The sequence below is a fragment of the Zonotrichia leucophrys genome, chromosome 1A, assembly GCF_028769735.1.
Source record: "Zonotrichia leucophrys gambelii isolate GWCS_2022_RI chromosome 1A, RI_Zleu_2.0, whole genome shotgun sequence".
Classification (NCBI taxonomy): domain Eukaryota; kingdom Metazoa; phylum Chordata; class Aves; order Passeriformes; family Passerellidae; genus Zonotrichia; species Zonotrichia leucophrys.
In genome coordinates, this window is record NC_088170.1 from 13,066,907 (window position 1) to 13,085,506 (window position 18,600).

The 18,600-nt window shown below is 42.1% G+C and overlaps 1 protein-coding gene across 1 annotated transcript in view; it reads right to left on the reverse strand.

The window, feature by feature from the left end:
• TMEM178B (transmembrane protein 178B) overlaps positions 1-18,600 on the reverse strand; it is a 233,934-nt gene that overhangs the window by 17,198 nt on the left and 198,136 nt on the right. The window contains exon 4 of the mRNA XM_064738011.1: positions 14,255-14,392. Coding sequence (XP_064594081.1) covers positions 14,255-14,392 — 138 coding nt within the window. The remainder of the gene's footprint in view (positions 1-14,254; positions 14,393-18,600) is intronic.

Below are 18,600 nucleotides of genomic sequence, written 5' to 3' on the forward strand. Positions count from 1 at the left end.
AAAAACAGACCCTACTGGCAGGAGCTACATCTAAACACCCTCATCCTTATTATTAGAGAGGAGGTGTCTGACTGGAACCTGAAGGAGACATCACCAATTTGAAGGCATGGGAATTCCAAAAAGCTGGTAATTAAAATGATCTGGGCACCAAGCCCATCTCTGAGACCCTCCTCCTACAGATCATTTGTCTCATGATTTGGAAATCATTTCCTTCGCATCTGACAGAATGATGTTCATTCCCTCCCTTCCCCCCACAACAGATAGAAGTGACTCACAAACTGTGCTGTCAGATGTACAAAGTAAACAACCCCAAAAACTGATTCTTCTCACCTTCTGTTATTTTTTAAAGCATATGGAAATGTCAAGTATTACTTATAAATTGGTAGATAAAAAGAGAACTGCAAAGGTATGGATTTTAAGATGTCTTTTGAAACCATGCAGTTTTCAAATAAATGTAAATCTCTCCTCTTTAAAGTATTTCTAGTAGCTTCTTGTGACCACTAATGTCTTTGAAAGGAGTGCTGTTTACTTAATTATCATCACTTTCCTTTATTATAGAGCTACGTGAGAAGAAAAATCTCACAAGTGAAACATTATCTTTACTTTCTCTCTGCCCTACTAGCTTTTACTATTTTCAAGGTACATCAAACAAACAAATAAAATTAGGTCTGATCCTAAAGTTGAGTGTGTAGCATTAACTATTTAAATTATATCCAAATCAAATGAAATAATTGAAGAATACACCGAATTCCCTCCCAATACAGTGATGACAAAAGCCTTTTGGAGGGAGGGAGCAGCTTTGCAGTAAATTCCTTCTGTGCACGGATTAAACGCCTCAGCAGCACGCAGCTCTTGAGAACACTTTATTGCTCTGTGCATACACGCATAGAATATAAATTATTGCTTAATTATGTACTGTTCCAGCAGAAGCAGCTTGCAGCATCACCAATAGGCTGCAGAATAGCAAGGGGTTTACTGGAAAATTGCCCTTCTGAAAAAAGCGGAGATGGAAGGATAAATCTGACTGGGTGATGGAGATTTAGTGCGGTGTCCTTGTGAGATTACATCCCCACCTGGGCTGGGACTTAATGCATTTTTATCTTATACCATGGACCAGATAAACTGCAGGGTCTGTCATGATACTGCATTATAGCCACTCTCAGAATGAGGTTTGCATTTGGCCTTTGGCCTCCTGCCTCACAAGGTGCCAGAGGTGCCCAGCAAACGCCAGAGCTGTGCTCCTGCTGTGTGTCACCTCCCCTGTGTGCCTGTCTAGGGACTGCTGCTGCACAAGCTGTAATTTCTTATGGCACCAGAGAATTATGTGTCCTCAGCTACAACCCCAAACACTTCATGGGGACCATGCTTAGGCTTGTGTAAATCATCATCTCATATATAGGAACAATGCTACAGCAGCTGAGGGCTGAACTCCAGTTTGCTCTGCTGATACAAGTGTCAGTCCATATTTCACACTGCGGATTTGCACATGGTGACATTTCCATGACTGTATCCCTCGGGGCATGGGACTGCACAGGGAGTGAACACCCATGCTGTGCACAGCCCCAGCCAGTGAGCTGCAGCGATGAGCAAGCACTCTCTGGAGCTGTAAGTTGCCATGTAAGGCAAAAGCAACACTACTTAGCTAAAGGCACAAAGGTTTGATGGACTAGGCAGAGAAGAAAGCTTTCAGATCAAAGCCTGAGTGAATAAACTTCCGAGTACTTTAGCCATGGTGATTCCTATGACCCAACCAAAATAACCTAGCAATAATAAAGTGGGTTTACTACAGCCATTAAGCAAAGATAACGAGTCATGAACTTGCAGCCACAACACAGGAGACAGCAAAAATTGTGCCAGTTGTAGCACTGTGATGTTATTCTGATTTTACTGGAGCAGAAAGTAAAGAAAGGACTTCAGTGTCAAAATGAAGAAAAATTCTAATCCAGAGTTAGAAGAATTATCCCATCCGTGTGCTGGCAAGCACCATGCTTGGCAACATAGAGAGGCTTCTGGCAGGGTCTTTCATCCTCTGCAGTGTGGAGCTCACAGCATGACCCAGGCAGAGGCCAAAAGATTAAACAGAAAGAGGCACTGGAGGTCTGAACAAACTCAAGTGACTCCATCACACCTCAGATTTGCCTCCAATGACGACACATAAATTTAGTATCAAGCTGTACCTTAGGCAGGTTCTTCCCACCCTAGGCATTTGTCAGAGCTAAAGGGAACTTGTGGAGTCATGGTGGGTTTGCCTTGTCACAGGACATGTTCTGTAGTAGGAGGAATCTGTGCACCATGTTGCATCTGGTCTTTTAGTAATGAGCTCATTACGTCTATAAGTACGTAAGACCATTTTCTTCCAGTCAAAAAATTGGACATCTCTCAGAAGGAGCCTCAGAGGATTCTTGTAATCTTTCTTGTGCAGGAAATCCTAAATTGCTGAAAAGTCTACTGATAGATGTTTTTCAAGACAAGTAAGACTGGAGAACAGGTACAGCACAAGTAAATTCAATGCAGCCTTCTTCCATATTGCCTACTGTGTGCCACTATAAATATTTCTAGGGGGAATACTTTCAGGTCTAAAAGGATAGTTAAATATCTAAAAGATAGATGCCTTTTTAATCCTTCTATTAGCTGAAGGCAGTACTAAAGAAGCCATTGGGAGTGATGGTGGTGGCTACCTGATTTAGATATTTTCCCCTTTAGGTGCTGGAGAAAAGCCTATCCATTCATTTTTGTCAAGTGACCAAAGGAGTCTTTGCTTGTACAACTTTCAGGATCTTTACTAAAAAAGTCTGTGGGCTCTATTACTGTTTCCCTGAGCTGACCTGTTAGGAAGAGAAAATCCTTTCTATATGTGCTGATACAGTTACTGAGAGAGAATAGTCAGAAATCAAAATTAAATGCAGTTTTGTCTGGTCAGCAAGAACCATTTAGTGCAGGGTACCCCTATGAAGCTTACATCTTCCACATAAATGCCTGCAAGCCACAGACTAGACTGACACTGATTTCAGTGTCAATGCTGAAATCTCCTTTCCTGTGGCAGAGGAAATACCTGCTCATCTTCTGTAGCCCATACAAGTAGATTGGCATGACTTATCTCTGTATGCCCTGGAAGAGCCAGGTTGGGCAGAAATGAGGAAGGCCCTACTCGTTTATAGCTTTTCCCAGTTGTTTTTTAAATGCAGTTTCTAGTGTCCAGTTGGACTCTGTCCAGACGGATTAGACCAAGTGTGTGTGGCAGCGATTTGCCCAAGGGGGAATGTTGCTTTCTGTGCTGGCAACCTGAGGAGCAAAGAAAGTGAATCTAAATCTTGCTTCAGCCTCTGCATTTAACAAAAAGATCTGCAACACACAGAAATTTTCTCTCTATTCTCTCTGTAAGGTTTTCTTTCTGTCTAGCAAATCATGCCAGTATTAATCTTCCTTCTGTTGCATGTGCAGTCAGTCCACTTTTATGTCAGGCATGCAAACAGCTCAGCAAAATTTCCTTTTAAAAAAAGACCAACCCAATAATAAATGCCAGTTTTGTTTTCATTGTTTTCCTTTGGCTTTGGTGCATCTTGTCATTGGAATTCAGAAGCCAGCAACAGATCAAAGGCCTCATGACATTATTAAAGGATATGGGACAACCACTGAATTTTAAAACACACAGAACTTGTTTTCCAGGGCTGTGGGTGGGGAAGTCTTTTGTATTTCTACAGAATCTGTCTCTTCTGCCTTATTCCTACTTTATTTTACTTTCTGTCAGCCCCCCAAAGACCTACTGACATCCCTGAGAAGGAACCTGATTGCATGCCCTTCATGGGCTGCGCGAAGTTGTCTGTTCCCGTAACTTTGGAAGGTACTGATGCTTCTGCCAGCACCTCCCATCCTGGTGAGGGAGAAATTACAAATCAGTATAGCTGACTCAAAATGAACACACAGAGGAATATGAACAGCTCTTCCTGCTGAAAAGCCAGACAGAGCTGACTCCTTAATTTACTGCACACAAAGTTCAGGGAGACAGATTTGAGCTAGGACAGAAAAACAATGAATTTAGAGGTGTGCATAAACTACTTGCCCTGTCTTTTGCTCCAGACTATAAGATCTCTACACCTCATTAAAGAAGATTTTTCTCTCCTTCTCTGAAGTGCCAGTGCCCTCTCATGATCAGGTACAAGGCTAATGAAATTGTGTTGGTTTTTCTTTCCCCACAGCCTGCAAGTGCACATCTAGGAGCATCAGAAATGAGCCACAGGAAAAAAAACAACCCACAACACATTTGAAGGTTGACTTTGAAGTCAGCTGATAATGTTTCCATGGAGATCAAATGCTATGGAATTGACAATGAATTCTCTTGTTGAGCCTTTCCTTCCAGGGGAAAAAAAGCCCCACAGAACAATACTTCTAACTGACTACACTCTGCAGTACAGTTGGTTATTGACTTGCAAAAAACACATCTATATCCCACCCCTGTTTCCTTATGGAGATGTTACCTCAGGTTTCAACATTTCAATGCTAGGTATGCACCTAGAGAATCAGAGATATTCCTGAGGTACTGGAAAAAAAATAACATCTAGTGAAAATAATATTCTATGAGACAAAAGATATAACTCTGCATTTGAACTTATGCTGTAAATGAGAGTTATGATTCCCCTTGAGGAGTATTATAACATGAAATTATAAAAGAGTATTTCAGTTGCTGATAGGCAGTGACACACAGATGTCTGTATTGCAAAAGTGAGTGATCTTTCCTATTTCCAGAGTCTCCTATTTCCTTTTCAAAATGAGTGCCAGCATAAATAAATAAATAAATGCAAAATGTGTTATTGGTGCACCAGAGAGGAGAGAGAAGTACTAGCAGTTAAGATGTAACATGGACCCCCAGCTCTTTTAAGCCCTGCCATCTGCTGAGCAACTTTTTTCTAGCTGGGAAATGCTCAACAGGCCATCCTGGAAATATATTAACCTCAAAAGATGGCAAAGGGTATGTATGCCTGCCTGAATGATTTCCTAAATATTTATGTTTTGAGTGAAAATAGGAAATTAGATAGCATTCAGAAGGCAAGAGGTAACAGTTGCTGACATTGTTGGATGGTTCACTGGTCTGGATGAAGAAGCAGTTCCAGTTCTACCCCATATCAGGACGTGTGTACGTAACAGTGAACTCATATCCACAAATACATGCCTGGACATATGTCTGTCAGTATCCTGGTTTTGAAAGACATAAGAAAAGAAAAGCCACACTTCAGACTCAAGAAACCTGGCCTAAAATGGGTCCAAGGAACATGGCCTTGAACCAGGTCTGTGAGAGACACCACAAACTGTGCAGGGAGAGATGTTTTAAAGGAATCATAGGATTGCTCAGGTTGGAAAAGATCACTAAGATCATCAAGTCCGACTGTTAACCCAGCACTGCCAAATTCACCACTAGACCATGTTCCTAAGTACCATATCTACACAACTCTTGAATGCCTCCAGGGATGGTTCCCCTTCTCTGGGCAGCCTGTTTGAACACACTTTTGGTGCAGAGGTTTTTGCTATTACCCAATCTAAACCTTCCCTGGTACAATTTGAGGCCATTTCCTCTTGTTCTATGGTTTGCTACTTGGAGAAGAGATCAAACCCTTCATAGCTACAATCTCCTGTCAGGTAGCTGTAAAGAGGAATAGTCTCCCCTGAGCCTGTCTTCTCCACAGTTACGAACCCCAATTTCTTCAGCTACTCCCCATAAAGGGGGACAAATCCTTAAAAGCAAAGAAGGACATTTTTAGAAACAGGTTAATTCTTATTTCCTGAATATGAATGCTCTTGGCCTTGTTACATTACTTCCTGATGGGCATAAAGCCTGCATGAGCGCTCTGAGCTCTGCTTCTCCTCCCAGGTCCAAAAAGACCTTCATCAGCTCCTTTTCTGCCTTCCACAACACCCTTGTCATGTGTTTGAGGGTTTTAAACAATCAAGAGCCTTTGAGTGGTTTAAACATTTAAAGCCTATTAATGCTGTACATTAACTCAAGCTTGTTCCAACTCAAAGCCTTAAATCACTTAGAGCATAATGTGAAATTTAGCCAAAAGCGCAGGTAGGAGCCAGAGTGTTCACATGTGTGCTGGGGGAGGCTTGGCAGAGGGGGGAATCATCTTGTTGTGCTGAGCCTGGTCTCAAACACTTTCATAACCCATTTATGGCATCTCTTGATACAAACCAGCCTGTGTCTCCATCTGGAGGTCAATCCACATAAATAAGTTCTCACAGTGGTCTGTAGGGAGTTTTGCCAAATTTTTAAGCTCCTCTGCAGTCATCATTAATTTAGAACCTCCCACGTGAATAAAACATGATTGGTATCTCATTTTTTTCCAGTCTTCCAACTTGTTTTGAATTATAAATACTCTTCAAAGTGGCCAAAGGTATTATGCCTTTGTGAAAACTGTATTTATCCCAAGCTTCACAATTCACATTCCAGTAAATTACTGCAGATCTTGGTTTTTCTAAAGATCACAGGCTGCTGTTTAAGATCTGTCTATATACACTTGTGCACATACATGTGCATTTATATTTGCCTTTACATAGGGAAAAAAATAATTGATGTAAACTTTCTAAAACTATTCCTTTTTTTGTGAAGAAGCACAAGAAACTGAACTTTCAAAGAATAATGTTGTATAAATGAAAAAAAAATATGATCATAGGAAATACCTTCCATATTCAGTGTTGTGGTTGATCATGTCACCACAAGTAAACATTCTGAAGAATGGGTAGAGACCTTGATTTTTAATGAAAAATAGAAATCCTAGATGCCCTGTGGGACATATCATATTTCCCAATGAATTCCAGAGAATGGCTCTTACTTTCTCCCTTTGTTTATCTTTCTCTTTGGCAGCTACTACGAAGGTACTTCATAACTGCCTAGGAGACGTCAGTCGCAGAGTTTTGCCTTACACCTGCTACATTAAATTGTTCCATTTTTGTTAAATTATTCAGCAGTGGAAGGATTATTTTGAGACGGCAGGACCACAGTTGCGTAGAATAAACACTCTTATTTTCTACCGTTCCGTGCTATTTTCAAAGTACAGTGAGTTAAATTTGAGACTCAAATGACTCAACAGCTGGTAACAACCCATGGCTGCAAATCCACAGATGCCTCTGTTGTCATCTCCTCACACATGCACAGCACGGGCGGAGGAAGCCCAGCCAGGGGGTTTGGAAGACAAGGCTCCCTGTGGAGGTGGGAGTGACAGAGGATACGGACGTGTGCAGCACAGCTACACCGACAGCAGCTCTAAAGCCCTGGTTTGAAGCCCCTCTTTCTGATGGGGTTGGCATCCCAGCCTGGCCATCAGCTCCTGTGACAGCTGATGGCACTGGCACAGAGCCCTGGGATTGTCCCCATCCCCACTGGCGCCTGGTGACAGCCCTGCGTGAAGTGTGGCACAGCCGGGGCACGAGAAGGTGACCCAGCCTAAATGGTCTATCCATCCTCTGGCTCTGAGGATAATCAAGCATTTTGTTGCTTTCCCCTGGACTGAGGAAAGGAATATTTTGCAAGTATTTCTGAGAAGGCTGGAAATTACTTATTAAAAGCTATTTCTCCCTGTTGAGAGTTTTTTTGCAGATTGACGAGTTCTTGCTATACAATGGCCATATTCTGCCGATGCACAATCCAGCCTGCTTGTACTAACGGACAATGCACACGTTCACAAACAATGAATAATGGACATATTCAGAAATGGGGTCGGTAAATCCTTGAAAAAGATACAAGAAGAAGAGTCATCAGGACTCAGCAAGTTTGTCAGCAAGCTTGGGAAAGTAAGAAAAAAGTGAGTCATGGGTGGGCCAGACAACCACAGCAAGACGCGTGAAAAATTAGGTGATCCAATCAGCATTCTATTTTAGACATGTGAACAGCTAGGATTAACCAATCATGTAATACTGGACAGTAGAGATTTATTATAAATATAGTATTTTCAGGGATAATAAATTTGGCTTCACTGGATCACATTAATTATGGTGTGATGTCCCTGAACCTCCGCACCCTGCATCTCCCTAGTTTAAAATTTAAAAAAAGAACACACTCATAACATACATAAGTGTTTTTTTCTTCTTTTCTTTAAAAAAAAATTCTTTCTTGCATATCTGAAATAAAACATTACATTATGCCAACACACCTGCATAACTTAATTTTTTATTCCCTCTCACACATCTTTCCTGCCTGCTTATCTTTACTGCAGCAGCCAGCATTGGAATGAACAGGTGATCACCTCTGCTGTGGGAAAGATTTGAAGCTTTTCTAACCCTGACCTAGGTCCTCTGAGTATGGACAGGCTACAGAGAGAAATGTCTCTGCAGCACTCTTAGAGGGGGTCAGAAGAAGCCCAAATCAGTGGCAAAAGGGGAACTGGCAAATGGTACTTGAAACCCTCAGACTGGCAGATCACCACCAGTAAAAAGGGAAGAGAGGATGAAAGAAATTCCTGATTTTTTTGAAAGCAAATGCTAGAACAAAAAATCAGGCCAGAAGAACTCCATACTACTACTATATGTGTACAGCATGACTTCCAGGCCTTTCAGTGCCAGTAGAAAAGGAAGTTTCAGACTCCCAAGCAAAGCTCCAAGCCCAGCACCTCAGGCAAAAATATCACTAGGCAAAGACAAGAAATGAGCTGCTATATGAGACTCCAGATCATTTTATTACAGAACTGCAGGGTGAAGCCAAATCACATATGAGGGCATTTAACAGCTGGAATAATTTCCAAATAGACTAATTAGAGACTGAATTATTAATGGTAAAATCTCTAATTGGCTCAAAGCAAGGTTACAGCAAGAAACCCACTTGACTTTGCAAAGAATAATGAATATTTGCAAGGCTAGTAAAATTACATGCTTCTCTAAGGAAATTGTTAGCAAATGGGGAAAAAAACCATAAAGTCATCCTAAAGTGTATGTCACAAGACAAAACTGGCAGAGACCTGATAAGACTGAAGAAAACAGGTAAAAGAGTAAACAAGTGCAGAGATGATTTATTACATTCATTTGCAGTAAATTTGGAACGAAATAAGACAACGCAGAAGTCTCTCCCTGAAGGGCTGCCTTGTTAGGCATGCAGTAAAACCCCTAACTATTTCACTGAAATGTGTTCTCAGTACAAATTACAGACTTAGAAAAGGAAAATACATGGATGTGCAGCTGATGGACAGAGCTCTGATAAGGATTATAAAACGTCATTCTTTGTCAGTCTTTTAATACATTTACAAAGACAAGTGAGGTAGCTTTGGCCAGGGATAATTGTGTGCTGAGGCAAGTACCAGAACATGATATTGGAAGTGCCATTTTGTATTTCCAGCTGGGACAACAGACAGCAGTTCAGCAGGGAGGTGCACAAGCTAGAGAGGGGGAGGATGAAATTACTGCCAAAACACTGGATCATGCCATCAGGAGGCAGCCACCCCACTTTCCCCACAGCAGGCACTGATGAGGAGGAAAAGGGCTTTGAAGTATTTAGGTAAGAAGTTGGCCCTGCCCTCAAATTAGAAAATAATGCAAGCCATATGATATTTCAAAACAGCTGACTGAAATCAGCTGGGAAAACATCAGACTATCAGAGATTGTCTTTAAAAGATGATTTTATAAAGCAACACAGTAACAGAAGATGTGATGAGGTTGAGTTTTCATGACTGTAAACCTGAGATGCTGAAACAAGAAAATCCTGGGGATGAATTTGCTGGAGAGCAGGTAGAAAAACCTAGGGTTAGATGGATCAGCTTGCTCACTGATCATGATACAGGAAATATTCACAAACAACTTGATGGAGAACTGAAAGAAAGGATTCCTGGAGACCATGGAATTTGCCTTGGTGGAGTTACCAGTGTGCCTATTCATAGCATCTCAGCTCTTTGGAGCTGGAACTAAAGCTGACATTTGACCTTGACAATATTGGCTAAATTAGATGTCGAGGGAGTGAAGACACCAACCAAAAGAACTGGCAGGTTTGCCATGAAAATAAACCCAAACTAGTGAAAGATTTGAATACTTTCAAAAGAACTGCTCAAAGCCAGAAAATGCGAACACCAATTCCTGGGAACTGATGAGGTGGCCACGCCTAGACTTAAAAATGCAAAGGCATAGTTTTGGTGCAAATAAATTTGCTTTGGTCAAAACACAATATATAAAATATCCCACATGCACTTCCTCAGGTAGATGTTTAACTGAATCCCTGTTAGACTAGGTACTTTGTGAGCATGAAAGCATCACGTTTGGCACAGGACTCTGACATTTGGAAGTAGTATTACAGATGCTCCTAAAGTTCCAGAAATTATTATAAAATTACAAAGTTACTGGTTAGAGCTTTTACTTGTGCACAGATTTTCAGTAATTTGCACAAAGAGAAAACACAAGAACCTGCAAGAGGATGTGCTTGGAGTCATGTATAATTTGAGTGTGACCCACTTCTGTAATAGAATTAAACAGTCTCAAAAAAGACGAGTAAAATGAACTAATCACAGTGAAATTTAAAAGCACAATTCCAAATGAAGAAACTATCAAAAAGGGGAACTCCCCCACCTTGCAGGTAAAATGATGCTGACAATACTGGAATGTAACAATAGTGAAATAGGAGGCTGTGCAACAGTACCAGCATGCAAAGTGAGATAAAAAGTGCTAAACATAATTTACAGTATCATCTGGCTCTGTAGAAGATGAGGGACTGAAAAAAAATCCTGCTGTGGTCAGGCAAACACTGTTGTTCAAGAGAAGGAATCCAAGTATAAATTGTACAATAAATACCAAAAATTATGGAAAAGAGCTGTAGAAACCATAAGGGATCTGTGATTGCTGTTGATACAGATACATTTGGTCTAAACAGGAAAGATGAATTATTAATAATTTTTAGCTTGTTATAAAACATGCAGAATAGCAGTGTAAAACAGACTCTAAATCATAGTTTACTTGTCCTGGATTCCGGATGAGCTAAAAACCAAATAATGGCCTGCATTTCGTAAACGACTTGTTTTAGCAATTTGCTTGAGAAATTAGATCAAGCAAAGTAAAGCAAGTCCTTATGAGGCACTGCCACATGGGTTAGCAAGAGGACTGTTTGGTAAATATAATAAAGAACCAGAGGTCCAAGCAAGCCACGTCTGCTCTTATTAGATTATTATAGCACGCTTCTCAGTGCTCTGTTGAGATTTCCTGTTCAAAGAATTATGGGCAATAAGGGACAAACCCCATAGATATGTTTAGTTGGAAATGTTTAAGCATTGAAAAAGAGCTATTTGCCTAGAAATAAAACCAGAACAAATGCTGCAAACGTAGCCAAGAGAAGTGGTGTTGAAAATGGAAGGGAAGGTTAGATTTCAGTCTGATTCTATGGCTGCCAATTGAACACAGTCTCCTCTCAGCTGCAGTGAGGTCAGATGGCAGAAACCTTCCAAAGCAGTTTTCCCATTATTGGATCTGAGAAAAAGGCAAAAATAGGAGGCACTCTATCTCCATGCATTTTAAGAAACAGCACAGTAATATGTTGACAGCACTTTTGGCATGGCAGAAGCAAAGGCTATGTATTCAAACCCTGTCCAGCAATAAAAAGTTTAAATTAAAAGACTCATTGGCTGTAAAAGGAATGACCATGTAACACATGACACAGTCTGAAAACATTGATAGCTACTGATTTTTAGATTAGATGGCTCTAGTTGTGTATTTTATTAACTGACTGCTTCAGTTTGTAGATGTTACTTTATGCCCACTTGCTGTTAAAAGAAATCAGTTTAGCAGTTGCTACTGACTTGTGCAAAACAAGAAAGAGGGTAACCTTTGGGTAATACTGATCCACGTGTCTGCACTGAAGCAGAAAATAAGTTTGATCTCCTCCCAGCACATCTTTATTTATAATATTACACATCTTGACAGAAATTGGCAGATAAAATAATCTGGTGCCTCTCATTTAAATTAGTGTTGTGTTCCAACTGCTGGATCTGGTTATTATTTTGTCTATGCAAAGAGCATGCTACGATCAGATGGCTTCCCACTGCATAGGTACTTCCACTCTGTGTTCAAGTCAATTATAAACCTTCTGGTAAACAGTTTCAAGCAATTTGCTTTTTGTGGCATGCTGTCTTTTTCTTGTTTTTCAAACCACATTTTTGTAGCTCTTCTGCAAACCTCTCCCACTCTTTCCACATCCTCCCTTAGCACTGACACCTGATTAGGATGTCCAGAAATAGTTTTGCTTAGCCCAGAGGTAACTCTACATCACGGTCTCATTGCATAGTCCATATAAAATAACACATTTAGCAGCTGCATTGCACTGAAAGCTCCTGTGCAGCTGGATGGTCCCAGCACCCACGATTCCAGAGAGCTTTGCAGAGCCACTACCCTCTGAGAAGGAGCAGCTTGTTCCATGGGGATGACTGAGGCTGTTCTCAATTCTGTGGCCTTGGCTCCATCTCCACTGAAATGTGTGCTGTTTGAGCACCCCAAATATGGCTTTGTAAGCTGTGAGTAACCCATTCCACTACACACAGTTAAAACTGAATCTTTTTTTTTCACCTGGAAACTTTATCAGTCATCTTTCAAATCACTCACAAATAACCTGGAGCTAACAGATAATCTCTGCAGCTGCACTGGAAACCAACCCATGTATAATAATAATTTCTGAATAGTAAACAAGACACAGCTAGTTTCTAATAAATGTAAGTTTTCTGTACTTATTTAGTATATTCTTAATGTTTTAATCTGAATGTTTGGCTGTAGTAAGTTAAATACCACACAGATATCTGAGCAGATTAGAACAAAATGGCCCCTGTGCAAATTAGGCTTTTAAATAAATAAGAAACACCAAGCTCATCTGGCAAGCATTGCTTATAATGTTTTGACACCCACAACAAACCAGACATCCCCATGAAGACCAGTGTGTGCTTGCACAAGGTCCTAGCAGATTTCAAATGTGTTTGTGGGCACAGAGAGAAATGATGTCTAATGTCACTAGCACACCACTAGAACATAAATACTTGTTACTCCAGCACTTAACTCCTCTTCTGGGACTACAGAATCTCTCCTCTATGTCACACACTGATCTGTGTCACACCACAGTACAGATAAACAGATGATAAAATGCACAGAAGTGATGATCTGCCCGGAGGGCAGAAACCCAGCCAAACAAAAATCAGCAGCAGAAAAAAGAAGAGAGAACAGAAGTAGTGGTGTTCACTTTGAGGCATTCACCCAGAGCTGTGTTTGGGACTTGACTTTCACACCCTTCATTTCAAATAACTGTGCCTTGAAATTTGCTGCTAACAGAAATTTTGATGGCATCTGTAGTAAGGAAGGCTGGTACATTACATGGGGAATGCTGGATGACCTTCAGGTCTGTTGTAGTAGGAATGGGAAGAAGTTCAAAAGCACAGTCTCAGGGCATGGACCTGGGGATTAATAAACCAAACCTCTGCTGTAAATTGGGAGAGCATCAGTAGGAAAGTACAAAGATGGAAAAAGGTCTGCATGTGTCACCCAACCGCAGGATGACTGTGGGTCTCCAATGTAATGCAGCATGAAAAAAAGGAAATACAACCACAAAATACTTCAGGCAAGGAATCACCAGCAGGGGAAGGAAACCATCACAACACTTATACAAGGCATTGATTAGACCTTGTTAGGGAATGGTCCTTCTCATCTGTGTTTGAGAAAGGCAAGTACAAACAGGAACAAGTGGAAGAAAAGGCTGCTAGATTGATAATTGTTCTTACAGAGAGAAGTCTACAAGAAAGTGTATGTAGAGTGGGAAAAGGAACACAGAGAATGCTCTTCATAGGTACAGCAAAGAAAGAGAAATATAAACTAAAGGTTACATTTGACTCATGAGCAACTGATGAGTAATAAATATAGATTATAACTCTCAGCACAGTTTCTAGGTATCAAAGTGTCCCACTGTGGAATTGGATAGCAGTGGGAATAACATCTGCATAATCCTTGGATTTTTATTACTGAGCTTGCTAAGTGACAGCGTTACATCCAACAGGGGAGTACTGCACTAAAACACTCAGATTACCCTTTGTACTACCATGACTTACAGACACTCCAGACAAGTTTTGTGATGGAAGTTAAATATAAGTATGACTGTGTGATCTTTGATATGCACCAGAAGGACCTCAGAATGAAACCAAGTCCAGATCAGGCAAAACAACTCTGAAAACATATTTTCAGTGACTTAGAAAAGGAGGGACATGTGGAAAGAGGCAACATGAAAACAACAAGAAAAATGCATTTCTTCAAAAAGCACCATCCTTACCTCCCATGAGGAAGAGAAGCCCTGCCACATACTGCATAAGGCCTCGGTCCCAACAGCACCCCAGGACGCCGATAATCCACCCAAAGAGGATGATGGCCACGGCCATGCCCATGAAACCAGCGGTCATCCTGCGCAGATCTGCAGTGGGGAACACACAAAAACAACATCAGTGGGAACAGTGATAAATCAGCACCATCAGGGCTTCATAACAGTCTTAATCCAAAATGCTACTGATCAGCAAGGACTTCAGCGTGTGTTGGTATGGGATGTTTTAAGTAAGGGTGATTCAGAGCGAGGACAAACCATAAATTAAGTCACTAGCTTGGGTTGGGGAGAGAGAGCAGCTGACTGTTTTAGCACACAATGAAGCTCAGTGCAGATGCACTCAAGTGACTTGTGACAGCTTGCTCAGGAGCTAGAAGTTGTAAAATGGCCTCAGTGCAATGCAGTGTCTAATAACTCCAGTCTCTGGGCACTAGCACAACATCTGTTTACATCTTGCTTTCTCATCTCTGTCCATTACTCCCCAGCATCCAAAGGATGTCCCTGCTTCAGCTGATCAGCAAAGCAATTGCCATGCTTTGTTCCAGCAAACACATGACAGAGCATGCACCTCAATTGTCACCCCACGTGTCACTGAGCCCCTCTGGCCGCAGCTTCCCGCGTGTAAGTTGGGCCATGGCACCCAGGGGTGGTAGGAGTGGAACATGGTTCCTCCAGAGCAGCAGGGCACACAGATACTCTGGTGTCAGACGTCATTAAATGCACTCCAGATACACAGCTGGGACAGAGGACACATCATTGTCCTCTCCTGTCCCCAGATGGTGACCTTGCCAGATGATTTTTGGTGAGGATGTGTGGTGGTTTGACCAGGAAGAAGTGGGAATTCTGGGAAGCTGTGGTCAAACCAATGAAGGTTTTGAGTTTGAGACTGGCAGCTGGTGTAGCCAGTGGGGTTTGGACACACCTCCGAGAATACACAGGGGTTAAAAGCAGGGCTTTGGCCTTGGGAGGCTCTCTTGGGACGTCGCTGCGAAGAGGTCAGATCACCCTCCCCTGTCCAGCCTTGCTGCTGGGCGGGGGAGGGGCAGCCATGCGGTAGGCCCGGGGCCTGGACAGAGATGGGGGTGAGAAGGCCCTCAAGGATGGAAGGGTGGAGGAGCCCCAAGAGACATCGGGCAGCCATTCTTCCCCCAGGAGAGAGAGAGAGGGAGAGTCGGCGAGACGGAATGTGATAGCAGCCAGCCCAGGAGGAGAAAGGGGGGGGAAGGGTGCAGCCCGGCCGGCCGCAGCAGCAGCACGTGTGGGAGTATCATCGTCCCGGGACAGACAGAGACTGAAAGTTTTAACCCCTTTCTTTCATGATTGGGGCCTTGCAAAAAATGCTAATCCTCCTCGAAGCTGAATAAGAAGGGAGATGAGAGATGAGATGAGACAAGGACCTGGCCCGAAGAACGTGGAGATGATTGAATGGGGAGAGATGATTTGGAGTGGCCTTTTGGCTGGACTTTTCTTGTGGCCATGGACTCAGTTGTTCCTGTGACACAGAGACTGCATTTAGGGGGAAGCAGTGGCTCAAAACCAGGAGGGTTCATTCGTGAGGACCCCCCGGCCCCAGGGGGTTGGAAAAATATGGGGGGGACAGATGTCCCAAAGCAGAGACTGTGCCTTTTTGGAGTGAGACAAGGCATCCTTGAAAGACAACCCTAAAAGCAGCTCTGGTCCATGCGTCAGTGGTGAGAGCACTGGGCATGGAAGGAAGATGTCACAAGCGGCAAAAGGACTTTTCCGGGCGGTGCCGAAGTGACAGAGAAGCACACGAGGTTTCAGTGTGTTTCCAGGAGAAGCCTATGGAACAAGAAGGACTCCTTTCCTCTTCATGAACTGCAGTTTGAGTATACTAAAGTGTCGTGCCGGGCTGGGCAGTTGGTGTTTTGGGAGAATGTATCGGATTGGGAAAGTCAGGTAGTGGGGAGGGGGAAAAGTGGTTTTTTTGTAAGGTTTTCAATTCTTTTTTTTTCTTTTTCCTTATGGTCTTTCCCTATTTTCCTGTAGTTTAGGTAATAAAGTGTTCTTTATGTTTAAGTTGGAGCCTGTTTTGCTTATTCCTGGTCACATCTCACAGCAGACACCAGGGTGAGGGCATTTTCATGGGGGGCACTGGCTCTGTGCCAGGCTCAAACCATGACAGGATGTTTTTGACTGCTCCAGGGAGCACTAAGAGTAGGAGGAGGGCAGGGCACTGGAGAAAAACATTTTTGCTCTTCAAGGGGGGACTGAGTACATCTGATGTGGGTGACAGGGGCTGGCCTGCGTTTATTTCATAAATAAAGGAAAAGGGCCTCCAAATCTTAATACTTAAAGGAAAACTTAAATAAAGGCCTGGCTATGTTGCACATTTGCCTTCTGCAAAAAGGATGGGACTATGGGACTGCTGGGAACGCTCCTCCTGCATGTGCTGGGAAAAAAAATTCTTCACACTTGGTTTGGATGTGAAATCTGGGCAGTGAGACCACGTGGCAACTGAAAGACCAAGGACTATGTGAGCTAAAGAGCATCTTCACACCCTCAGATAATGAAACAGATTGGGACATCTTCACTAACATTTGATTATTCCCTGTCCCCCCTTCACGCCCACATAAAAAGTTTAAACACTGATATATCAAGAGTATATGAGCAAAGAAAATTCCAGCCAAGTCAACTCTGTAAACATTTGTTTCCTTCTTGAGACTTTTTTTTTTTGCACAGCAATGATTTTACTTTTTTTTTTTTCCCCTCAAGAAACAGAATGCTTATGACAGAGAAGGAAGATTTGAAAACTGTGAATCATGCACCAGTCTCTATAGCAGCTTTTCTCTTTGGCTGGCCTTTGACTATGTCTCAGTTTCTGTTGTTTTTTATGCTTTTCCCACAGTAGATAAAAAGACCAGCAATACCCACAACACAGATTCAATGAATTCTGTGAAGAGGTAAATTACCATCATCAGGGGTTTATAAAACTTCAGTTCCAAAATGCTAAGTGTCTACAAAGGCTATCAGTGTGCTAGGACAGAGGGACTTGAAGGCAGTTTACTCAGTTCCATGTTTATTATAGCACTTTTTATGCAAGATCAAGTTACAGAACACAACCTCTTCGTTGAAGCTGTAACTCTTTCCTGTGGATTATCACTGATTTTCCAAGGAGTCTCTCTGACAGCATAAAGATAACCAGGTCTTCAGCTCACCAGTAACCAGGCTCTTTTAACAAGATACACATCTTAAAAGTACTTTTGTCTTAGGTTTTGTGACTGTCCCACCACATTTTAATATGTTCAAGGAGCTCTTGTACAAGAAAAAAAAAAAAGCATTTCCTGCAGAAATTTGTACTTCCCCCAGGCAGTGTCTCTGTTCCTTGGGAATTTCTCAGAGTGCTTTCTAAAACAATCAGTAAGTGTTAGAAAGCATTTTTGATGGCCAAGTGTCTTCCTACTTTTTCAGTCCATGAGGCCCTGGGCTCAATTTGAAAATGAAAACATAAAATCTTTACTGTTTCCTGCATCATCTTCCGTAACAGCACAGCACATCTCTCCAAGGTGCTGCACAGCTCTTAGTGTCAGCCCTACAAACCCCTTGCAATTTATCTTGTGAGTGCTGACTCCAAGTAACACCATTTGCCTGTCCAAATGGAAACAACCTGCCTCTAATGAGCTTAAATAGCTTTATTCAGGTGCAACATGTCCAGAACCCCTCAAATCTACCCCAATGGATAAAACTGGCTGATGGACCCAGTTTCCATGGACCCAGAGTGGATCACAAGTGGATCACATCAACATGTATGCCAGACTTAGGAATGGTGTTTATCTCTATGAATTTTGCCATTAAACAGAAAACTTAAAGGAGCAGGACCAAGATTTGTAGGCCAAATTTGACATTTGTTTCCCTCAACATCTTTTGCTGATCAAGCCTGAAATTCCCTTCCTAACACAACAAAATCCAAATAGAACTTCTTTGTGAACTCTTAGTTCTTACAGGTTCAGTGAGCTTAGTTTAAGATTGCCACTGCTTGGGCCAGTTGCAAATCTGCTCTTCACAAGTCTATCCACTAGAGATTATCTGAAACAAATAAAATATAAACTTTCTTTTCTATTTAAAACTATTTGGCTTTTGTCCTGCCATAAGATCTCTTGAGGGGAGCCCTTGGAAATGGCAGTGTTGGGAAAGGGGGTTGTAAATCTGGTTTCAATAACAGCCTGCTTGTCCAACAGGATCCACCTGGCACTCCTCACCTGTCAGTGCCCACATGAAGCTGAGGTCAGTGCTGGGATCAACTCTACTCAAAGTGATTCTTTTGTGGAAAAGTACTTAAT